Source organism: Limanda limanda, chromosome 18 (genome assembly GCF_963576545.1).
Source record: "Limanda limanda chromosome 18, fLimLim1.1, whole genome shotgun sequence".
Classification (NCBI taxonomy): domain Eukaryota; kingdom Metazoa; phylum Chordata; class Actinopteri; order Pleuronectiformes; family Pleuronectidae; genus Limanda; species Limanda limanda.
Genome location: NC_083653.1, coordinates 6,775,187 through 6,799,781, shown reverse-complemented (window position 1 = coordinate 6,799,781; position 24,595 = coordinate 6,775,187). Strand labels below are relative to the sequence as shown.

At 44.9% G+C, this 24,595-nt stretch overlaps 3 protein-coding genes across 5 annotated transcripts; 2 read left to right on the top strand and 1 right to left on the bottom strand.

The window, feature by feature from the left end:
- Positions 1–519: 519 nt before the first annotated feature.
- On the top strand, positions 520–2,970 carry churc1 (churchill domain containing 1). Its single transcript, XM_061091675.1, has 4 exons — positions 520–643; positions 1,816–1,951; positions 2,229–2,299; positions 2,693–2,970. Exons 1-4 carry the CDS (start codon positions 605–607, stop codon positions 2,783–2,785), a joined length of 339 nt encoding a protein of 112 aa, XP_060947658.1. The 5' UTR covers positions 520–604; the 3' UTR covers positions 2,786–2,970.
- Positions 2,971–4,146: 1,176 nt separating this feature from the next.
- Positions 4,147–11,535, bottom strand: ttbk2b (tau tubulin kinase 2b). Of its 2 annotated transcripts, none has more exons than XM_061091451.1 (15): positions 11,256–11,535; positions 10,583–10,705; positions 10,340–10,487; positions 9,355–9,428; positions 9,121–9,261; positions 8,932–9,036; positions 8,460–8,525; positions 8,279–8,371; positions 8,055–8,180; positions 7,798–7,955; positions 7,404–7,593; positions 6,999–7,213; positions 6,484–6,913; positions 5,517–6,217; positions 4,147–5,333 (listed from the first exon to the last, which is right to left on the bottom strand). In XM_061091451.1, the coding sequence occupies exons 2-15, from the start codon at positions 10,649–10,651 to the stop codon at positions 4,988–4,990; spliced, it is 2,862 nt and encodes a 953-aa protein (XP_060947434.1). In that variant the 5' UTR covers positions 10,652–10,705; positions 11,256–11,535; the 3' UTR covers positions 4,147–4,987. The 2 variants fall into 2 exon arrangements, with proteins under 2 accessions (XP_060947434.1, XP_060947435.1); XM_061091452.1 differs by having other exon boundaries at positions 4,147–5,330.
- A 2,095-nt stretch (positions 11,536–13,630) lies between these two features.
- On the top strand, positions 13,631–24,072 carry mideasa (mitotic deacetylase associated SANT domain protein a). Of its 2 annotated transcripts, none has more exons than XM_061091785.1 (13): positions 13,631–13,668; positions 14,467–16,195; positions 17,401–17,619; positions 19,122–19,464; positions 19,553–19,619; positions 19,741–19,883; positions 20,233–20,336; positions 20,539–20,614; positions 20,812–20,900; positions 21,420–21,563; positions 21,640–21,768; positions 22,002–22,168; positions 23,100–24,072. In XM_061091785.1, exons 2-13 carry the CDS (start codon positions 14,726–14,728, stop codon positions 23,353–23,355), a joined length of 3,207 nt encoding a protein of 1,068 aa, XP_060947768.1. In that variant the 5' UTR covers positions 13,631–13,668; positions 14,467–14,725; the 3' UTR covers positions 23,356–24,072. The 2 variants fall into 2 exon arrangements, with proteins under 2 accessions (XP_060947768.1, XP_060947767.1); XM_061091784.1 differs by lacking the exon at positions 13,631–13,668 and adding an exon at positions 13,812–14,066.
- Positions 24,073–24,595: the final 523 nt, after the last annotated feature.

Genomic DNA, 24,595 nt, shown 5'->3' with positions numbered 1-24,595 from the left:
GACACATGTAAACAAAGGGAGACACTTGTAAACACACAGAGACACTTGTAAACACACACAGACACATGTAAACACACAGAGACACATGTAAACACACACAGACACATGTAAACAAAGGGAGCTTTAGCACAGGGAGTGGACAGAGCAACTGTGATGCATTCTACTGTTGACTTTTACTTTGTAAACAGGAAATCACAGCAAGCATTAAGTGTAAAGTTGAAAACAAACCGCAGCACAACGTGGCCACAACTCACCTGAACTTATACTAACTTCCATTTGAGAACTTCAAAGGTTCAAGTTGAACAAGTGACGTTTGACCATCAGGTTAGAGCTCACATGACGACAGGACCATAGACTGTATATTGACAGGAGCCGCTGCCCTGGAAGCCGCCATGTTTGTTTTACGTCCACGGAGCTTTTTACGGCAGCGCCGGGTTTTTTCCCGCAGATCTACAAAACACAAGGACGTTATGATTTAGCGACACGGATGTTTTGCAGATCTAATACCCAGCAGGGAGCGTCAGTGCGGAAGTAGAGGTTTTTACGCTTTCTCCTGCTGCTGGTTTTTCGTGTATTTACGTTGGAGATAAAGTGGAAAGTAAAGATGTGTAACGGCTGCGTGCACAAAGAGTACCCGGACAGGGTGAGTTCTCACTTTGATTGACTTTACAGACCTGCTCAGCCTGTAATGCGTCAACGTCTATGATGCCTTTGATCAACCACAAGAGCTTAATGGGTTTTTAAGTTCAGGCCAACATTTGACTTTGTGGTGTGTTTCCTGCTCTCCTCTTCCACAGGTCTTGTGACGAGTGGTCTATAGGTCCATCTATCTAGATGTCACTCCGTTAATCTAGATAGATGGATTAAGAGAGATGCTAGATATAAGAAGAAAGGGGATAGAGAGAGAGAGAGAGAGAGAGAGAGAGATAGAGGGGATAGTTAGATAGATAGATGATTGATAGAGAGAGAAAGGGCTACATGGGTGGAGAGAGAGAGAGGGGGTAGATAGATGTATATATATAGAGAGAGGATAGATAGATGGAAAGAGAGAGAGAGAGGATAGATAGAGAGAGAGAGAGGACAGATAGAAGGATAGAAAGAGAGAGGATAGATGGAAAGAGAGAGAGGATAGATAGATGGATAGAGAGAGAGAGGATAGATAGATGGATAGAGAGAGAGAGGATAGAAAGATGGATAGAGCGAGAGAGAGGATATATATAGAGAGAGGATGGATAGATAGATGGATAGATAGATGGAGAGAGAGAGGATGGAGAGAGAGAGAGAGAGAGGATAGATAGATGATAGAGAGAGAGGATAGATAGATGATAGAGACAGAGAGAGAGGATATATATATATATATATATATAGAGAGAGAGAGGACATATATACATGGAGAGAGAGGATATATAGATAGAACAAGAGAGGATAGATGGAGAGACAGAGAGAGGGTGGATAGATAGATATCCATATCTATATAGATAGATCTATCTATCGATATGAAAATTATAGTTTAACTTCAGAATTCATAATTGTAATTAAACATGAAAGTAAATATTTTCTGCATTGTTTTATTCTGTAAAATAAACATTTTTATATCAACACTGATTTGTCTGTGAAAGGCTCATTTCAGCTCTAATAATTCTATGGAAGTTGATCCACTTGTTGGCAGTTTATTAGGAACACCCAGCTCAAATGACACAGCCGTTCTGCAGTAAATCCAAATTTCATGATTGTCATTGTGTGTTGAAACTGTTGAAACAGGCGTGTGTCTGTTATATCTGCTTCAGACTAAGGTGTGTATCATTTGCTGCTCAGGGGAACACCTGTCTGGAGAATGGCTCCTACCTGATGAACTACCTGTGCTGTGCCAGCTGCCACCAGAGGGACTTCGTGCTGATCAGTAACAAAACCACAGAGGATGAGGATGGAGAGGAGATCGTCACATATGACCGTTAGTCTCTTTTCTTTTAGGCCTGTAATGAATCAAATTGTCCTGTTGTTGTGCCAGTTTTCCGAAATCTTGTGGAAATTCATTAAAGAGAAGCAGAGGTTGCCACAGCAGCAGTTTTGAAAGGGGAAGTGCAACAAACACATAAAAAGTGCCCACAAAGATTTATATCCAAAGTGAAACTAGATGAGAATCGATCATAACTCACCAGTTTGATAATCATGTCTCCAGTCACAGCATCTTTCACACATGTTTGACTCGTGTTCATTTGTGCTTCCAGATGTTTGTAAAAACTGCGACCACGTCATCGCCCGACACGAATACACTTTCTCTGTTGTTGATGAATATCAGGTGAGAGATGTTGTCTGGTTTATTCACCATAACTAACCAGATTCTGATGTTAGATGCTTATTTCCCGACCTGTCATTGAACCTAATTCAACACAATCCATGGCTACTTGTTTTCAGTTGCTTTTTTTACATTGACACAAATTTTCCGACATTATTTTGATTATGAAATTGACATTAGTTGCTAATAGAACATTCCATTTCTGTTCCTGTTGACATGTAACCATACATACATAATGAGATTAAGATCCGAATACTTCACTTGTCTTGATTTGATTATTGCTTCTTAAGGTAATCAGAGAATGCTGTTTCCATGGCAGTGTCTTATTCAGACTCTTATTTCTGCTAATATTAGAATCCTTTCCTCATTATATAATATGTGTTTTGTGTTGTGCAGGAGTACACAATGCTGTGCATGCTGTGTGGAAAGGCAGAGGACTCCATCAGTGTGTTGCCAGATGACCCCCGACAGTCTGCTCCGCTCTTCTAGAACCAAACCTGCAACTTTAGGGTTCCAAGTATTTTATCATGCCATTTCAAAATTCAATGCATGTTCGTTACATTATGTTTAGAAACTGCTGTATTCTTATAATGTTAGATCAGGAAATACAGCTTTTTATGACAAACAAATAATCTGTAAGTCAACTGATTATAAATTGTAAATAAACTTTTTATTCAGCCATCAAAACCCTTTGTATCTTACTTCTTCCTTACTCAAAATACCTGATGTCACAAAGTCAGAATGATAAAATAATGCAAAGTCAACATTTCAGGATCTTTTAAAACAAAAGTATAATCGTGTGCTTGTATTTATTTTGGCTAAGACCTTGTGCCAAAGCTGTGGAAACGACAACTGACAAAAACAATCTCACCTCAAGGTCAAGAATAAATGTTTGGTCTCTACTTTCAAATGATGAGTCTCAAAAACATTTACCACGCGTTTCCACATTTCATTGTGTGAGTCGACTGAGAGACTGGTTTGTGAGAGTATTTGTGTTGAGTTGCTGGTTGTTGTGTCGACATCTGGTCATTTGTCGTAGCTTCTCTTTCCTGTTCAGCAGTCGAAGTACTTAACCAACCTATATCTGCCATACTAGACATCTCAATTAGTATTCATTCAGTTACTCCAGTTTTCATTAGAGTCAATGCAAGAAAGCCCCTAAGTGATTTAGAGTTAATCCCTCTTTACCTTCAGTGTCCAGAAGAGCTCTTTATGCCATTTACTGCTGCTAAACTGCTGCTTAGACATGGTCTCCCTTCACATTTTAAACCTCAGTGACCACAACAGAAGGGGGAGTCTTCATTTCACTCTGGTTTTATGGCGGTTGTCATCTGGGACCCTCCCCAGCGCCTGCAGCCCCCTCCCCCCTCTCACGACTCAGTCACCAGCTCTTCAGCAGTCTCTCTCTACTGCTCTTGGGGCGTGTCGCTGAGCTAAAATTTGCCCCGTCAGTGTTTTAGTGTGGGACTATGTTTTTTCTCTCTTCTGTAGAAACTCATTCTAGAGATAACACAGACATACACATGTTGTCTAGAGTAGCTGTTTCTGGATATTTATGTTCCTGCTGCAGTTTAAAAACATTGGTTTCCAGTGCTGAGGGCCACAAACCAAATTCCACTCAGACATTGCAGAAATCATTGCAGAACTCTCAAGATACCAAACATATCTGCACATCTAGATTCAACTTTGACTGAGTGAAGAAACAGGAAGTACATTTAGGTGAAGTAAAACTTAAATCCTAATAAAGTCTACATGTGAAAGCAGGAAATGAGACTTTTTGCGATCTAGGATTTTTTCAAAGTCCCCTTTTAAAATTGGGATAACAAATAAAATGCAACAATCGCCAGACATGATGAAAATGTTCCTTTTTTTAATCAGCTTTTGTCTCTTGTCGTGTCCGTGGGAAATTAAAATGCACATTGCTGTTGCTGGTCTATATTAAAATTTTGCATTTTGTTCAGAAGCAGCTCAATAAAAATACAGATGATTTAACCGATTGTACAAATGAATAAAAAAAAAATATTTTGCCATGATGCTCATGCACTTTTACAATACTTAAGTATGTGTGCACTTACATTTACATTCTATACTTCCAATGTCTTCTGCATGACAAACATTTTCTAGCAAAGTAAAAGCACACTACAACACTGTGATATGCCAGAAAGAGCAAATTCATTGTTACATATTATAACCGTTTGGTTTTACAGGAGTGAGGTCGATATGGGACAGCATGCCCTGATCATTTTCTTTAACGCTGATCTTGTTTTACTTTACTATTAGTGTTCTTGCCGTGAGTATACAGTTTCTATGAGTGTTTCTAATGGTACATATTTACAGTTAGCATCATTTTTACACCCCTCGAGTATTCAACATGTTTTTGGTCTCATATTAGGCCTATAAGGAGTGTTCAGAGAGGAGGAGTGAGATGAGAGGTAAGAGTTGGCAATCTCAAGCTTTTCTTCAACTTTTTCTTTCATCTGCAGGTATCAAGCAACATTGTCAAGTATTTTAAGAGACACTACCAATAGATGAATAAATAAATAAATACAATTTATCATACATTTTACATTACATACAGTACATTCCTCTGGAGTAAATACTGTATTTACACATGCTCTCAGTGACTGGATGTGACACAGCCTCTCACTACAGCTGCACGATCCGCGATCAGTCTTTTTGAGTCAAACAAAGTCATCGATTCACTTTCCCAGAACCTTTGCTCTCGAGGATCAGACGCCTTCCCCCCCTGGCGCTGCCCCACGGAGGCTGCACGATGGACCCGTCTTGCAGGTGCCGAGGAGGTGGGGATCCCGACAAGCTGGAGGGAGAGCGGCTGCGCCCCTGCAGGGCTCCGCCCTCGCGGAGTTCCTGGCGGGAGGGGGAGGAGCTTAGCGAGCGCTGCAAGGAGGAGGAGGAGCTGCGAGGGCGGGGAGGAGGGCTAAAGAGCATCCCGCTGCGGTCCTGCATCAGCTGGGTCAGGCTGGCGAGGAAGTCTGCGTCGCTGGTGCTGCTGGCGCGCACTCTTAGCCTCCGTCTTCTGGAGACAAGAGCACAGGGCACTTTGATTATAAGGCTGTGAAATGATTCAATCTCCAAGCTCTTCTACTATATTTCTGCAAAGACACTAAAATGATTATCCACAAAACAAAAGTCCTTTTATCAACTTCTGCTCAAAGATCTGTATTATCCTAAAAGCCCTTTGACAGAGAACAGCTCTTACCTGTTGTCCGTACATGGACGGATGGGTGGTTTTCCAGGAGGCGGCCGAGGCAGGAATCTGCTTGTGAGCAGCTCGGGTATGAAGGTGGCGCTCACCGGCCGTGGGATCTTACTTTTACTCCCTGATGAGGAGGACAGAGAGAGAGGGTCTTCTCCTCCACAGTCGGACCTGGAGCCTCGCTCTGACCAGAGCCTGTCTCTGAGCAGAGCGCAGGGCAGGTTGTCGCAGGACAGAGATGGAGAGGGGGAGTGGGTGGGGGAGCCGGGGACCGGGCTGCTCCAGCGATGACGCCGCTCCATGTTGAGGTCCCTGCTCGCAGAGTCCAGGGGGGCACTGGGGTCTCGTACCGGGATCCGGCTCAGTTTTGGCGACAAGGGCGAGTCTCTTTGCCTGAGCAAAGCTGGGGGTGGCGAGGAGGAGACTGTGACGGTGCTCTCCATAGCGCCCCCTATAGTGTCACCTTGGGGCTGCTGATTGGGCTCTGAGGAGCGATCGGGCAGACCAGAGTCACTCTCTGGGTCTCTGTCGTTGGTCAGATGAGCTGCAGGGCTTTTGGCTGGACTTGGCACTGGAGCTAACTCCAACCTCTCTCCATCCTTTAAAATTTCCTCTGGAATTCTGTCCGATTTACTGGATGGAGCTTCCATCGGTATTGCATCCCTCCTCTCCTGTACAGGCGACTGGGGCCCACAGCTGGAGGACTGAGGAGAGTTTGATGATTGTTTAAGGGTTGCTGAAGAAATCATAATGTGATATTACCTCTAACAGGGATATAAAGAACTTGACACACAGGTTTTCTGAAGTGTGACAGAAAATCTATTGAATATTACAGAAGAGGTTTCCAGACCCTGTAATAAGGTCAAAAGCTCCACTGTTAGTGCTTCAGATTGTGTCAAATGATGTGTCCAAAATATTTATTTTATTTTCTCTCGGGTAATTTTAAAACAAAACGCTTCATCAGTCCTACCTGGTCCATCTGAGGTCTTCCCATGATGACTGAAGGCATTTGTCCCAGCATGCCTGGCAGCCTCCTGTGGCCCAGTAGCCATGTGCCAGGCATGCCCATCTGAGACATGACGGGGCTGGTCGGCACTGCAGCGGACTGGCCATCCTGGTTCTTAGTCTCGGCGGACTTGTCCTCATGCGGTGCTTCTGCTGAAGGTCTAGTTCCGCTGCCTTGCTCCAGCTCCAGCATCACCCACTCCTGAGAGTCTCCCTCCTGGGGCACAGGACTGAGGTTCACGGCCACAAAGCCACTGCTCGCTGCGCCCTCCTCTGGGTCGGGGGTCCCTGTGCCAGAGTGTGCCTCGTTGCAGGAGGGCGTCTGCTGCCCGTGTGGCTGCTCAGGGATAGATTTCTCTCCAACCTGAGAAAGGGACGGTCGCTTCTTGCCGAGGCTGAAAGAAGACATTATAGGCATTACTGTGAGATTCTGTCGGTTTTGTCTATATTGTTGTAATTCGATGTGTCTCGAGTACTAACTAGGCCTCGAGGAAGCGTTCAATGGTGGGCTTGGGTTCGGGTGCGAGCCTTTTTTCGAACGCCAAGCTCTGACTGTGTCTTATCCTCCGTAGAAGCGGGGCCGCTCGTTCCAGGAACATGGTTTCCGATCGGACCCGTCGAGGAGAGCTCTGTACAGAACCGGTGTTGGGACTCTGGTTCCCTTGGTTCTGACTGTGTTCGTCCTCACTCACCCCCTGAGGAAAAATAGGTGACAGTGGATAAGCTGCAAGTACATTTGTAGTCAAGGACAGAGATGAATGGGATCTTAAGTACTATCATATCTCTGTGCAAGGTGAACAGAGCCTTGAATTTAGATTTATATAGTGATTACACTTGGAGTAGGAACAGTCCACCTAATGTTAAAGTAAAGTACATTGCCCTGACCTTCCTGATGATCTGCTGGGCATGTTTATGGTTTAGGTTCCGGTCCATCTCTTCCCATACGTCTGCACCAGGGGTGGTCGGTGTGGGGATGGGGGGACAGTTGTCAGCATCACTGAGGCGTTCCCCTTGTAGAACATCCTCTGTGTTCTCCCGCTGCAGCTCGCCTGGAAGCACTGAGGCATTGGCCATTCTGTGGAGGAGAGAGAAGGTCACCCTGCTGGTTTTCACAGCACAATATAGAGCAGGGATTTCTCTGGGATCTCTGACTGTGCAGATTTCTGTTCTAAAAAAAGCTGCAGATATATAGAAAAATGCGTCCTGCAGTATGTGAAGTTAATAAATATAATGCAATTGAAAAACGACGTAGTGAATAGTTTTATTTAGCTGCAAGTACCCCATGTACGCTGGTGTTAGACGAGTGAGCTGCTGAGCGGTGGTTGCTGTGCCAGTGATGGACAGCATATCCCCCGCATCACATTTCTCCCAGTCGTAAGGGTCATTCTCCAGCACGCTGTGGCTCTTCATAGCGTTGTCAAAAATTGACATCAGAAGCTGTCGCAGACAAAAACAGAAAACCACAGGGCTCAGCATTTGACGGCTGGAGAGGAATAAACTGTGTTTGCAACATAGCACCTACAAAGGTTTGCTCACCTGATAGTCGGGCTTAGTGAAATAGTCCAAGGTCAAGATATGATCCAGGAAAGCAGTGAACTCTGAGGGAAGGTGCTTAAGCATGAGTCGGTTGTCGTACGTCTCTTTAAGATTTCCTACTTGTTCCTGAGGAGCAGAGGGGAAATAAAAAAATTCTGTTCATACACGCACACATGCTGCAACCTTAAAATCTACAGAGCATTAAGCAACATAGAGGCACATACCTTGTCTTTGATTTTCCTCCATGGAAGCTGACCGACCATGAATTCCACCAGCATGTAGAAGAGGGACCACAGGTCGTCATGCCGACCCATTTCCTGCAGATTCGGACACACGAGGGTTAGTAAATTCAAATTGAATGAAAAACCAGACTGCTGAGATAATGTGTCTTTGGTCTGCGCTCACCTTATTCTTATGAGCATTGATTGATGCATATCGTACAGTTCCTCGAAATCCTGCCACAGGACGAGGCTGAAAGATGAGGTAGAATAAAAAAGAGAGCGTGAAACACAAATAACAATCCTCACTGATGGGGAGTTTGCATGTTTATGTCACATCAGGGCCACTGAGGACAGGTGGCACTCACTGGGATATCTGTAATTTGAATATGGTGTGAAATGTAAATTTGAATGACGTCTTCTGTCAAAATAAATACACCCTATCCACTGTATGACCTCCTTGTGAACTAAGAGTAAACTTTCATAAATATTCTGTGGTCAAACACTAATCTAGAATTTTATAAAAATTGTTAAGTCAGTAGTAGAGGAGTCTGAACCTTTCCATTTAAGCTACATTAATATTGATGTCACATTTTCTGACGACAGGTAATGGAAGAAGATAAATCAATGCTTTCAGGAAGCTTGCACACGGTACTTACTGGACGGACTTCCTGGCTGGAGTTGGTGAACTGACGGGCCAAACCGAAGTCAAGCATGTAGCAGCATCTGCAGGTACTGGCTAGTCTTCCCATAGCAAAGTTAGACTGGACAGAGATAAACACAAACGAGTCAGCAAACGCACAACGGCAACACATTTACAAACCACCAAATGTTTCAGGTCTACTCACTGGTTTGATGTCCCGGTGCAGGAAGCCGACAGAATGGATGCTCTCGATGGCCTCTAGAATCTGCTTGCCGAGTCTCAAGGTGGTGGAGACAGAAAAGGTGCCGCGGCTCATGGTTCTGCGTAGATCTGCCAGGTTCCTCCCCTTTACACAGGAAATCAAGTGTTGCATGATGGGTCATACGGTATCAGACGTAAATGAAATAGTTAACCAGCATTTCCCCGATGAAATACATACCTGAAGTTCCATCACCACATAGTTGAAGCGATCATTTCTGCCACAGCCAACGAAGCGACACACGTGGTCTTTGCCTGTCAAAGAAATGTATATACATGTCAATATATAATAAGTAGATAATCACTACTAGCCTTGTGAAGCCTCTACTCACCATAAATGCACATTCTCTGCACCTACAATTGTGACTGTTACAGACTACAAATATTATGTATAGATATATTTATACAATTGTCATATCCTGGTTGTAATTAATATAATTAACTGTAATAAATTGTCATTATGAGAAATAATAAAACCGCTGATTGGACATTTTAGCATTAGTAGACGACCACTACTTTTATCTTATTACAGGAAATTAAACATGAAAGCTACTGTACGACAGTAAATGCTGATTATTTAATTCAGAGTTTTTCTGCAGTGTCCCAAAAATATTATTTAAGACGTTTTAAGACAAATTTATAACACCCATAACACAGCAATGTACATGGTCCTTTAGAGAATGATGGAAAACCAGTACAGACAATAAAACCTGCAATTACTCATTAAGAACATTAATTTATTTGCATTGTTCACAGCTGCATATAACAATAATTTGGGAACAAGGATATTTTACCAGATAAGTGCTGGAAAATTCAGGTATCAAATAAATACAAATATTTGATTTAAGTTTTTCCCTAAAATTGAAACTTGCTCATTCTGAGTTGAAGAGCTTCCTATAGCTACTGCAGCTCGCACTAATGGTCGGATTGTGCTGACGGAAACCGTACGACTGAAGAGCCTCCTGCAGCAGAATCCACTGACACAGCAATTCTACTTTTAGTTTACAGATGTATAACGTCTGCTGACAGACACAGTAACACCTCGTAATCAAACACTACTCATGGAGGGCAGGAACAAATATGAATGCCTCCTCTCTAATGCCTTTTTCGGAGGAGTGTAACTGAACCAGGTGAGTCGGGACGTGGAAGTGGACGGCACCACTCACCCTGCAGCTTCTTCAGCACGGCCACCTCCATCTTCAGCACCTGTTTGGGCTGCTGAGCCGACTCCACCTTCAAGGCCACCGTGGCCTGGCTCAGCTGATCCAGCACCTCGTAGATCTCCCCGAACCCCCCTCCACCTATCTTCCTCGTCTGGTGGGGAGAAGAGATCAGCATTTTTTATTGCTTTGGCCCCAAAAAGCTCAGATTTGGAAGAAACTAAGAGTGCACTTGAAGACGCCACTCACCACTTTCCATCTGTCTCTGACCACGTCTGCCACTGACAGGATGTCAGCGTGCTCTGCAGCCGCACTCATCCTGAGAGCTCTCACCTGCAGCCGGCGCCTGGCATCAGTGGATCAAGACCCTCGCTGCAAACAAGAGGAGGCAGATTTTACACTCACACTTTCTCCATTTCTGTTGCACTGCAGCTCATTAAAACAGGAGGCATTCATTATTGGGGAGGGAGGGAGGGGGGGTAGCATTTAAAGGGTTAGCCACACCTCAGAGAAGAAGCTAACCAATGCTAGCTGGTGGTCAAGTAAACACAGCAGCTGATGGAAAGAGGAACCATTGATTGTTAAGAGATTACACAGAAACATGTGTGTGGTGGTGGAGGAGAGGAAGCATTTAAAGGTTAGCCACACCTCCGAGGAGATGCTAACCGATGCTAGCTGGTGGTCAGGGGACACAACACAGCAGCTAGCATCGGCTTTGTGTTGTGTGTTGTGCCCGCGGAGCCATGGCAGCACCGATCATCACCTCCCGGGTCATAACTGGATAATAACCGGCGGGCTTGAGAGGATTAGCCGCCGAGAGGCTAATCTCCTCTGTGTGGCTCCGGTGGGTGGTCCTGTAAACAAGCTAACTAGCATGTTTACGATGCAGCAGAGACCCTCCACCCCCCTCCAGCCTCCTCACCTCGGTTCGGTGTGGTCGCAGTCCGCGGGTGTGATCCAGTCCGTGTGGTGGTCCATGCTCCCCGGGGCAGCTCGCTCACTGGAGGCCGGTGAGGTGACGGACCATCGCTGGATGCTAGCTGCAGATTAGCCCCCGTTAGCTGCAGATTAGCCCCCTGTTAGCCCCCGCTGAAGGATGCGGAGCGATGCCCCAGTGTGTGTGTGTGCTGTCTGCTGGCGGTGACGTCACAGCAAAGGGGGAAAGTCCCGCAAAGTCCAGCAATGGGTGCTGACGTCACAGCTCTCTGACCGACCCTGCTCAAAGCACATGTGTGTGTGGGGTTCATACGTGTGTTGCATCATCACTGTCTTTGATCGACGCTGATCACGAATCACGATCATCCCTGTTGTGTTGATCGATAACGCAGCAGGGGCGTAGCAAGGGCCTCCGCTGCTGCTGCACCCCCCCCCCCCCCCCCACGCCCAGTCCGGTGGGGCCACTGGGAGGAAGTGTGTATAATGCGGTTGCTGAGAGAACTCAATGCACTGCAAATTCAGAAAACACACGCAAATAGAAAAAAGACGCGTGGAAATTAAGAAAAACAACTTCATCGATTCGACGCCACATGCGCTGCAATAATTCGCAACACGTGCAAATACAGAAACGTGGAAATAGTTTCAGGGGACCCAAATAAGTTATGCACCTGGTTGGAGTTCAATGCTTTGTGAAGTTCCGTCACCATTGACGATTAGCAGTCTTCAGTAACTTCTCGTAATCATGACTAATCATAATTGCCCTTCGCATGGGTTACATTGAAAATACACAGAATGTTGTCAAATAAACCCAAATATTGTATTTTTGTTCTTCAAACCTTGTAGGCTGATAACTAGGCCACTCTCGAACATAAAAAATCAAATAAATACATTTTTTTTAAAAGAACGTTTTAAGAAAGCATTATTACCTTGCAATTAAAGTCCCTTGCACGTAGGGGGGGCCGCAGTCCCCCAATCCACCACAGGCTAAGTACACAAATCAGATGTATTCTTGACCACAAGTTCTTACTCATGACAGACATCCGCAGTCATATTGTATAGAATTAAAATAATGAGCCGCCGAATGGGGAAAATTCTGATTTGTAATTTTGAATCGGAGTTATGAGGAATTTCTGTCATGGATGATGTTTTAAATAGAAAACATCAAAAATAGAAAGTAATATTAGACTACGTTCCTATATTGACACTAATACACTTGATTCAATGAATTTTAAAAGAACATTTCCTTGTTTGTATCTGGTTTCAGAATCATATCCAACCAATCAGTATGAGCACATACCATGACCTTGTCTCATCAATCATATCACAGGAAAAATATTAATTATGAAAAAAGGTTAAGGTAGTTGATAGGCGATAGGAGAACATATGTATTAAGTAGTTGAAAATTGTATAAATGATTATAAAAGTTTAATGTATAAAAGTTTTTCTTTAATGAACTTCCTTAAGCTACTGAAGATGTCATAGATGAAAATGTGCAAATACAATAATTTTACATTTAGTCTGATACAAATTAATAAAGTAAAAGTAATGTAAACAAACTGTATCATAGGACTTTACATATCTGAATAAACTACATTATGACATCATTGTGACATAATTAAACAAGGACAAACATAGAGCATTTAATAAAGTTTGGAAGCCTTGGGCAATGTAATGCGGGGGGGGGGATGCTGGTGCGATGAAGTCGTGGCTCCGGCCCTGTGCAGACACTGTTGATAGTCGATATGAGGAAATATGTATTAAGTAGGTGAAAATTGTATAAATGGTTATTATAGCAGTGTAATGCATAAAAGTTTTTTTTTTTTTTTAAACTTTCTTGAAATACTAAAGATGTCATAGATGAAAATGTGCAAATACGATGATTTTACATTTAGTCTGCTGGTGCTCTGAAGTCGTGGCTCCGGCCCTGTGCGGACACTGGTGATAGTCGATAGGAGGAAATATGTATTAAGTAGGTGAAAATTGTATAAATGGTTATAAAAGTTTAATGCATAAAAGTTTTTTTTTTTATAAACTTCCTTGAAGTACTAAAGATGTCATAGATGAAAATGTGCAAATACAATGATTTTATATTTAGTCTGATGCAAATTAAAAAAGTAAAAGTAATGCAACCAAACGGTATCATATGACTTTACATATCTGAATAAACTACTTTATGACATCAGTGTGATATAGTAATTAAACAAGGACAAGCCTTGGGTAATGTAATACAGGGGGTGGGGGCTGCCGGAGCTCTGAAGTCGTGGCTCCGGCCCTGGGCGGACACTGTTTCCGTGTGACGAGGCCAGACTCCGCTTTTCCGGGGCAGCCATGACAGCGAAAACGAACGTCCACGGCCACGGCGATGGGAGTGGTCCGACGACGGGATTGGACAACAGGATGTGAGTGGCGCTGTCTTTTTTTTTTCGGGGTGAGGCGGGCGGCGTTTTGTGTGTGTGTGTGTGTGTGTGTGTGTGTGGAGGGGGGGGGGGAGACGCATAACTTTTCCTCTGGGTGTTTGTGGACATGTTTTCCCGGACGTGCACGGTTTTTACGCACGGTTTTACGCACGCGTCGCGCAACGTCGTAGCACAGCCCTTTCCTGCTGTTCTAGAATCGACACCATAGATCTGCACCCGCCTCGTTTCGCCAGATCTGTGCGCAGAGAAACTCGAGGGAAAGTTGTCAGAGTTATGACACTCGCTGCTGCGCACGATCCCTCCGCGGGGCTGCACGCAGTCGACTTCGATCGGAACCAGGGCAGCTCCATGGGGCTGGAGCTCCGTGCACCGTCGATGAGGTACACACACCGGGTTCAGGTCGAGCTGCTTGTTTATTCTTGATATAGAGAAGAACATCAGTGGCCATCGCCCGGCTGACTGCATGAGCCCCTTCGTTTCCTGTATTTCTTGTTGTGCCAAATGGCAGCTGAACCGCAAGCGCCTCCTTGCTGCCTTTGGCTGCTTAATAACTTCAGGTTATAACTCTCCCTTTGCATGCACATGGACCTTAATGTCTTTATATACATGTATATATTCTGTATTCTCCCTCTTCTGCTTCTGCTCACTTTGACAGATCCACTCTTTCACTTTTCTATCTGGGCTGTTTGCTTGTGTAGGCCTCGGTTTCCTCTTTGGTGAAAGTAGACTTGCAAACTTTGTGCTTGAGCTCAGAGTCTAACCCCTCCTTTCTCTCATAAGGTCTGGCAGCCTGGAGAGGATGAGAAGAACGGACAACAAACCTCAGATTTGATTCTGCAAGAAGGACGGTTGCATGTTCCCCAGCCTGCACTTTCCTCTGGGATTTGTATTTCCTCCCAAATACGTCTGTGTGCACAACTAAACAAAGCATTTCTCGACTGCAGGCCGAGACGACACACTACAGAGGCGATCACTTCAGATTTGCACACCCAATTAAAGACGGAGAGCGGTGACATTTTTCGTTCATTAGAACATTAGTATGAGTCTCCCGCCTCAAGTCAACGCGGACAAGAGTGGCAAGCATCAGGCTGCAGGCATGAAGGAGTCGGTGCAGCATTCAGGGGAGGTTTACTTTGGCATGGGACCTCCTACTCTCGAGTCCAGCCACAGTGACTCTGCCAGCAGCTCGGCTGTTTACAACCCCGACAAAGGGCCCCCAAGTTTACCGCACTACCAGCAGGCTGCTCCGGTGAAGTGGATACACCAGGACTCCATTCAGGCCCCCGGCTGGTCTCAGGAAGCCCCCGTGCCAGCCTGGGGGCAGAACTTTGGTCCCTACATGGGTGGGGTGAACGTCAGGGGTCAGATGGCGTTCCACAAAGGAGTCCACGAAGGTGTGACTCTGCCAGTGGCCGTAGAGAATCAAGTGCCCGTGCCCGCCGAGGCTTATAGAGATGCCAACCAGGCACCAGCTCAGGGGAGGGGGCTCGAGTGGGAGCAGCACGCGGCCGTGGCTGCGATGCAACAGGCGCAGCTGCAAGCGTATCAACATGGCCACAAAGGTGCGGAGCTCCAGGGTCAGGCCCACGTGCCCCCCCACGCTCTGCAGGGGTCCATGCTGCAGCCCTTCCAGTCGACGTTTCGACCCAGCAAGCAGCAGTTCTCATCGGGCTACTACTCAGTTTTCCCAGGGACCAAGGCCGTGCCGAGCCTGGCCTACGGAGAGCAGCAGAAAACTCAACAACAACAACTGATTCACCAGATGCAGCAGCAAAAAATGCATCATCATCACCAGCAGCAGCAGCAACAGCAGCAGCAGCAGTTGCAGCAACAGCATCACCTTCAGATGCAGCAGCAGCAGCAACATCTGCAGCAACACCAGCATCACCAAATGACACATCATCAAATGCAACAGCAGCAACAACTGCAGCACATGCAGCAGTATCATCAGCAGCATCAGCTTCAGGGGCGACAGCAGCAGATGCAGCAGATGCAGCAGCAGCAGCAGCTGCAGCATAATGTGCCACAGCAAGATGCAACAACACAACTGCAGGTGCAACCAAAGCAGCCACAGACCCAAAACTTTGCAGGTTTTCAGTCTCCTGAACCCTGTCCACCTGAAGTTGCATCTCAAAAGGAGGAGGTCCGCTCAGTGGAGCCACAGACTCAAACCTGTGACTCATTAGCCGTACCTGAACCGGGTCCCGAAAAGGGCGCCGCAGATCCTGAAGAGGCCTCAGACTCACCGCCGGCGGCCCCACGGCGCTCGCGTCGCCTCTCCAGAGAAGGACAGTCCCCACTGGGTCCCCCTCCGACCAACATCTGGTCCCAGGGCTCCAAAGAACCTTCAGCGTCCCAGAACGGAGTGGCGGGCGAAAAGAGAGGAGGGGAGAGCCAGGTGGCCACAGGAGGCGTCATCCAGATCACCCGCCGGAGGAGGAGGGCGTCGAAGGAGATCAACCTGGAGACTCTTGCACAGACGGCATCGGAAAGGCAAAAAATCGTCAAGGTTAAACAATCACTCACTGAAAATGTATTTCCTTTTTTTATTCATGGTAATCTAGGCAATCGAGTGTTTGCTTCAGTCAGCTGCACAAAGAGGAAGAACCCTGTTTCTATGCAGAACTTCCCCCGTGGTTTACAAAATCCTCTTATTGGGTCTGTTTACTGGATTCCCTGCAGCTGTGGAACCTCAGCCGTAGCAGGCGGCAGCAAATACTGGTGCAACCTGAAAAACTGCTATTATTGAACATCCTGCTTTCTGGATTTTGAGGATTGTCCTCATTTTTATCGCCGTGAGGGAGGCGATACCTTTCACCCTGTTACTCAGGATTTAGATTGTTTACATTTTGAGCGGCGCACCCAATGGAGCCGGCATTTTTTTTATTTTTTCTTCAGCAGCTCAGTTAAACAGAGTAAACAAAAAGCTAGTTCCATTTTGTCAGCGCTCTGTCCTCAGGGGTTTAACCAGGCTCGTTGTAGGCTTTAGTGCAGAAGGCGAAAACGCTGGATGTACAATCAGAGGAGCTGCATGTCTGCACACCTCCACATTCCTGCAGGCGGTTTCCCAGTCATTCAGCAGAGCCAGGGAGGGGCCGAGCTGTCAACCTGCACGACTGCAACTCCCCAACACACCCCGAACAGGTTTAATATCGCTGCTCACAAACCCTGCACTGTTGTATCGCGGTTGGCAAACAGCTCTTCTCTGGTGAAGCAGATGAGATTCACATGTCCTCACTCCGGTTCCTCTGGTGACTTTGCCTGGAGAGTGAAACACAAAACTGATTTAGATCTCTCTTTGCCAATAATAGATGTTAGGATTGCTTCACGTGTGCATTTCAGAGAAGAAAGTAGAAGGAAACAAAACAACAAGGTTCGCTTACTTTCTACAGAAAAGGGTGTGACTTCTGACAGAGTGCTGCAGAATTCAGGCTTTTTGAACTCTGTGAGTGAAAATCAATATTACAATAGAGTGAAGTCTGCTGGAGAATCTGACTCATGCAGTTCAGAGCTGTAACAATTGATTGATTGATTAGTTCAACGACAGAAAGTTAATGAGCAACAACTTTGAGGAGGATGAAGATGAACGTTGTAGGTGATGAGCCTCTCTCCCTTTTTCACATCGCAACCCCTTTTCTTTTTCCCCCAAATATCCTGAAATGCTCTCTCTCCCTCTCTCTCACATCTCCTTCTTTCTTCTTCCCGCCTCCACAGGAAGAGGGTTCCTCAGGCAGACAGGCCGCCATGGTGCCCCTGGTCATCCCCGTGTCTGTGCCGGTGCACAGGAGTCCGATGGATCCTCAGGGCCTCTGGGCTCAGGGCCGACTCGGCCAGGGCGAGCGTCTGAGCGCGGCGCTGTCCGACCGCATACCCTCCGTCATCGTGGCTCGCCGGCGATCGCTCAGGAACTCCATGTCTGAGAGTCTTGGCCAGGTTAGTTCGGTGAGGAGACGAGATCTGCTTTGATATGATTGTCACTAGTGGTGGGGGAAAAAATCGATTCTGTTCAGTATCGCGATATTTTGCGCCCGCGATTATATCGATACTGTAGCACAAAGTATTGCAATATTTAAAAAAAAAAATTTTTGACGAGGAGAGTTTCAGAGTTTAAAAGATACCTACTGTGTATGAGGAAAGGATGTTCTCCACTGCAGGAGATATAGTAACGTTCCAGAGGAGCACTTTAACATCTGAGCATGTTGACCAACTCCTTTTTCTGAACAAAAATGCCAATATTCCCAAATGAATTTAACATTTTGGGTCATGACCTTGCAGGTCTCAATTTGATTGAAGGTCAAGGTTACTCTTATTTATATGATTGAGCTCAGTGTTCATGTGAGAGGTCTCCTATTCAGAAAAGAATTACAAAGGTCCTGTGTCCTGAATGTTCAAGGACAAAGTTTTTGCACTTCAGTTAATGTGTAGAAGACAATGTTGTTCACAGAATTAAATGTGACATTTGAAGTGAGCCGAGCAGTCTTATTTTCCTCATTTGTTGTAATGCCTTTGAATAATATGGGGGACATGAATCGCAATATATCGCAGAATCGAATCGCAATACTTGCAGTATCGCAATATATCGCAGAATCGCAATACTATTGAATCGTGGCCCAAATATCGCAATACTATTGAATCGTCACATTTTTGCCAATTCCCACCCCCAATTGTCACATGCAGTTGGATCATTGTTTTTGATCAGTGGTACCAACTTTATTATCGTAGGGACTCAAGGCTACAAGTGAAGATATTGGAAAAACGTGGTAGAAAGGTGGGACATGGGCCAAGGATTCAAAACTTTTTTGGATCTTGATTTAAAAAAAAAAAGGGCACTGACTCATATAGTGACTCATATTGACGATTATATCAAGTCTGGTGCAGCTTGATTGAATTTAAGTTGCCGGTTGGGCCTCAGTGGAGGTATGTGCTCTACCGAGTGACATTCTAGTCGTATTAGAAGGTGCTGAAACCTGAAGCAGCCATGTAGGGTGTGGATCAGCTCTGTTATAAAGTGGGTGTGAAGGTTCACAATGAAGACTGATTCAACAGTTTGACATCATTCTATCCAATACCGTCATGGAAAGGAAAACATCCGAGGACAAACGTGACCGTGTGTTTTCTGCTGTGTGTGTGGTGGAGGTAAAGACCAGTGACAGCTCGGTGATATCTGCTCAGCAAAGAGGGTCACAAGCATCGAGCACTTTATTAGGAACACCACATCCTAAAGTTGTTCTCATCTGCTGACGTGGTGCACATGATCCGCAACTATATTTATTGTTTATAAGAGTACTAGTCGTTATTAAGAGCCAGGACAACATTCACTACACTGTTATCCTTCCTCCTCCATCCTGAACTTTCAACACGAGGCAGGTTGGGTCCATGGATTCCTGCCGACTGTTATCAACAAGTTAAAGTAACATGTTCCATCTTCTATCCAGGATGGTGAGAGCGATCCAGGGCCGGATGCGGATGGAAAATCCAAATTCAAGCGTCGCCCTCGCCCAGAGCCTCTCATCATCCCTCCTCCCAAACCAGCCACCTTCATCGCTCCATCCGTCTACTCCAGCATCTCCTCCTACCAGAGTAACCTGCGCTCCCCGGTCCGTATGCCGGACCATCCCCTCATGCTGCCCCCCTACACGCCTCCACCCATCCTCTCTCCTGTGCGCGAGGGCTCGGGACTCTACTTCTCCACCTTGATGACCAGCATCGCCGTAAGCAACCAGATCCTTCCTCTGCCGCCAACGCCCAAGACGGCGACCCGCAGCCTGTTGCGCTCCGGTAAGTCTTGGTTGTTAACCATCTCGTAAAATCCACTAGAGACTTTATCAGATAATGTGTAAAAGTTTATTTTATTTGCATTTTTCAGCAAGTTCAGATATCTCTCCCCCTGTCCTGCCCATGATCACTGATGTCACACCAGTTAGCCTCGAACCGTGAGTACAACCTCCAACATCGAAACCATAGAAACAGGCTTCTGAGGTCTTTCAATATTTGTCCCAAAAGCTCTTAGCTCTGATCTCCATAACTCTGCTTCATTTTTTTTTTATTATCCAGGCGCATCAACATCGGACAGCAGTACCAAGCAGATATTCCAGTTCTGCAGGATCAACTTTCCTCCCAGTTTGACCAGCTCAAGGCCGACTTGGTTTGGGTCCCTGTGGAAAACTCTAACCTGAAACATGGCGACCAGGAGAGCAGTGAGTATCTCATGTCATGCTGACTGTTGAGACTCATTTAAAGAGATACAATGCATCCACCAGAGGGCAGCACAGGGTCAAGAGATTCTGAGAACATCACACATGTTGGCTTTGAAAGGGGTTCTGATGATGTGCCTCCTAAAAACAGGCAAAAGTCGTGGTTTGTAACATCATATAGACGCTATAGTTTCTTACCAACTCTCAAGACTCCTGGCAAAGTTTCAGAGTACGGAAAGAAGGCTCCGTCTGTTTCCTTATACGTATCTAACGTTGAGCACAGCGAGCCTTTAACGTTATGGATTCTTCCTGAGCTGCTTTCTCACTACTCGCTCTTTTCTTTTCTTCCCAGTGGTTGATTTGATGAACATGGCTTGTTCCAGTGTTCTCACAGGGGGAGGAACCAATCAGGAGCTGGTTTTACACTGTTTACATGAATGCGGAGGTGATTTTCTTGTAAGTATAGTGACTCACAGTCTCGGTCGACTTGAAGAAATTCAGTTTGCCCTGATAACGATCAAAAGGAAACAAATTAAAACGAACGACAGCAGCAGCATTTGATCAAAATGTTTTTATATTGGTGTAAATCCACACGTCTTTGTTATTTTTTACAGTTAGATGTGGTTTTATTGATTCCCTCTTTGATGCTGATTCGCAGGAAACATTGGGACGTCTGTTGCTCCAGGACCCTTCTTTTCCCAGAGGCCATACCCTGGCTGGTTATCACTACTCAGGCAAGTTTTAACTCTACAGGAAAACGAGTCTTTTAAATCTAAACCACTTTTATCTACTCTAACAGATTCCCAAATTACCTTTATTTCTCTTCCTCTTCCTCTCTTGTTCTTTATGATTTTTTTTAAATTCCTCTCTAAATGTTCCCTCATTCCTGTAAGAACACATAAAATTTTACTGCCTCTGAATGAACTCGCAGGCTCTGACAGCTGGACGGCAGAAGAGAAGCGCTACTTCAATAAGGGCATCTCTGCCTACAGGAAGGACTTCTTTCTGGTGCAGAAACTGGTATGCTCGTTAATTTCGCCCTGCAGCGTAAACAAGCACAAATCAACCCAAATAAATCTAAAAATACATTTAACTTTAATCTGCCCTGTGTTGTGTCAGTAAATGCTAAGACACTCATTTTGAGCCATTGGTTTAATTACTTAAAACAAACATCGTTAGAAATTACTCATTACCGGACCTTGACTGCATTTTAAAGCATGTGACAGTTAGTGTTGGAAAATGTGCAAGATTACAAACAGGAAGCTGCCAGCTCCTCTTTCAACACAAACTGAGCTAAAATGTCAGAAAAAAGTAGCCTTGCCACATCCTCTTTGAGTCAGGAAGTAAGTTGATTTGTGGGAAATGTGGTCTTTGCTTCAGTATCGGTACCACGAGACTACAGCTGCTCTTAAATTATACACTGTTGTGCTGCAGATGCACCTTATACAAATAAACATAGACAGTCCATGGAACATCAGAATACTAACATTAACCTGCTTGTGTGTGTGTGTTTTTGTTTTTTGTTGCGCTGGTTTAAAGGTGCAGACCAAGACTGTGGCTCAGTGTGTAGAGTTCTACTACACGTACAAGAAGCAGGTGAAGATCGGTCGCAATAGTATTTTAACCTTCGGGCCTCCAGACTCGCCAGGGGAGAAACAGGCAGAGGCCGTGGTGGACATCAAGGTAGGGCGGAGTTAACGAGGCTCAAATGTAACGCACCACGTACTGGTTACTGGTTAAAAGAACGTCTTCATCACAGGGCTCCCATCAGTCCAAACTGGCTCTTGGAGAGACGGGTGGGGACGACAAGAAGGATGCGTCTTACGAGCAGATTACTGAGAGAGACCATCAGGCGAGGGTCGCTCAGTCACTACAGGCTCATGACTATGTAAGTATTTCACTGCATGTTAGGCCTGTAAATAGCCATCATTGCTGTTTGGTCAATAGAATGTTAGAAAGAATCACAGAGGGATTTTTTTTAAATGGAGTAAAACATGTAAATGTAATTATTTTGGAGCAGAGATGCGTTTTCAGTAGTTAAATCAACACCAGGAGAAGAGTTTCCAACGAAACTTTGATATAGAAACTACAAAACTTCTTTATACTTGTCTGGTGCTCCAGGCGGGAACAATGCCGGTGATCAAAGAGCCAGACGCTGTGAATAAGGAGGTTCATCGCCCGGCGGCACATCCCAGGCCTCGGGGCGACCCTGCGGCAAAGAAGCCCAGAGCTCCGCCGAAGCCGCCGCTGGATCCGGACGCAGTGTTTCCGTGCAAGAAGTGTGGCAGGTATACGCTGGTTTTATTCATGACTCGGGATGTGATCGCAAGTGTGAGTTTGTCAATCAGCACTAGGTGAACGCTCGCCTACTTTGCAGTGTTGCCGTCTCAATAATGTTTTTGAGGGTTGCAGCCGCAGTGTCTACTCAGTGCGTTGATTGTTGTTCATGTGGGTCAATAACAAGATAACAGATAAAGTAGGATGTTGTGAATTCAGCAGTCATGTGAAGAAATGCAGATAATGAAGTGATAAGGTCATGAAATTGTGAAATAATGGGCACTGATTGACAGACTAATAAAACCTGCAATAAACTGCAGGGTGAAATAATGCTGACAGTAGTTTATTATTAGTTATCAAGAATATTTCTTTCATTATTTCAGAGTTTTCTTGATTAAAAACTATAAGTTAGTAAGACTTATTTATTTGAAACTGAATATTTAGATTTTTCTTGCCAAAACACTTCACGTTTTCTTAGATTTTTGGTTTTCTGCACTCACATAAAACTCAAGGATAATTTTCCCATGAATTCACTTATTTACATATAATCTCAGGTTTAAGCACTGACTGCCTACATTTTCTTTTCCAACTCCGTTTTATTTACAGCAGTTTTGAGCAGACACAGTTTTTAGTTATCATTCTCTGTATCGACCTCATAAATTAAATATTGCTTGAGCTGCAGTTTTATTGGAGTAAGGGCAAAGAACTTGATGACTTGTGTTTGCTTTAATGACTCAGGCCACACCGATGTGGCAAATATCAAACAGTTTTATTCACAGAATCTTCTCATGAATGGTTAGTGAACTGGTTGGAAGCCAGGTGCATGCTGGGAAAAGAACATAATAGGGCTGAAGAGTTTTAAAGAACGATTTTGATCGATTTATTAAATGTACACACCTGCTATTGTGTGTAACGTTACATAACTTTCTCTCCGTATTCCAGGGTGTTTAATAAGGTGAAGAGTCGAAGCGCCCACATGAAGAGTCACGCCGAGCAGGAGAAGAAGGCGGCGGCGCTGCGTCTGAAAGAGGAAGAGGAGCAGGCGGCGACTGAAGCTCGAGCCAGGAAGGCGGCGGCGGCAGCAGCGTCGACGGCGGAGGATAATCAGGGGGGAAATGGGAATGGAGTGACCGAGCAGGTCAGCAGCCACGAAGAGTCATCTGAAGGAGAGGATGACAACGATGAAGATTGGCGCTAAGGAATGAAACTCGATGAGGATATTGATTGATTGGTAAATGGAGGGGAAAGAGGGCAATTGAATCAGAGAAGGGAGGAATACAAAAAAAAAACTACACAGCCATGGAGAGCAAGAGCTTCTCACGTCTTCCTGTTCATCTTCTCACTCCGTCATCTCTTTGACCATTATTCAGCTTTACACCGTTCAACCAGGCGGTCACACTGCAACCCTTCGCATTTGTATCTTTTAAATATTCAGAGAAAGTTTATTTTTTGTAAATGCACTTATACTGTACGCTTCTGCTTTTTTGCCAACAATGCCTTTTTTATATCAATTATTTAATTGAATATTCATCAAAAATATTGTAACTTTTTCATTGAGAGGACTTCATCAGATAATCAGGGTGTCTCTTTAGCAATAAAACGACAAGATCAAAAAAATATATATGTTTCACTTTATAGCCATGACCCTTTTAAATATAGTTAGATCCCATATTTGAAAATCTTTTCTATTTGGAAAGTATAGTTCTTCAGATTCCCATCAGGTCTCAGGTTGGTTGTACACTTACTTTCCCAACTGAGGGACCTTTTTGAAATGATTCTGTACAAAAAAAAAGTATATATGAAATGTCGCCATGTATTTATAATGATGCATTTTTCAATGATCTTTGGTAATATAAAAACTAATCATGTCATCTGCAATATGACTTGTGAATTGAAAAGTTTATTAAAATCTCTACTGTTGTGAAAATGTGTCTCTTTTTTTCCCCACATTGCGGGACATTGTTGAGCCAGCAGGGGGCGGTAGAGGGTCAATGAGATGATAGTTTGTGGAAAGATGGAATTCTTGTCGAGATGGTTTTAGATTCACTTGGTTGAATTTGTAAATGGATTGTATCAAAATCCATTTTTCATTAGACCCTTTTCAGTGATAAAATCCTGCTTTGAACAGCCTCTTGTTTATCCACTAAGCAGGGAACATTAATACCTCTCCTCATAGGTCTGATTTAATATGCAACACAGGACCCTACATGCCTGTCATCTCCAGATTAAGGGCCGGGGAACCCATCTTCTGACGCAGTGTGGTGAACTGTGGCGTTGATCAATGGTGACATAACTCAGCCATTTAGAGATGTGCTCAGCAGAGAGAAGTGTGGCTGTTTGCCCTCAGGAGATGAGATGCAGAGGCGAATTACCCCGAGATCACGGAGGACGATGTGGCCCTGTTTCTGTCTCCGACTCCTCACTGACAAGTCGATCTC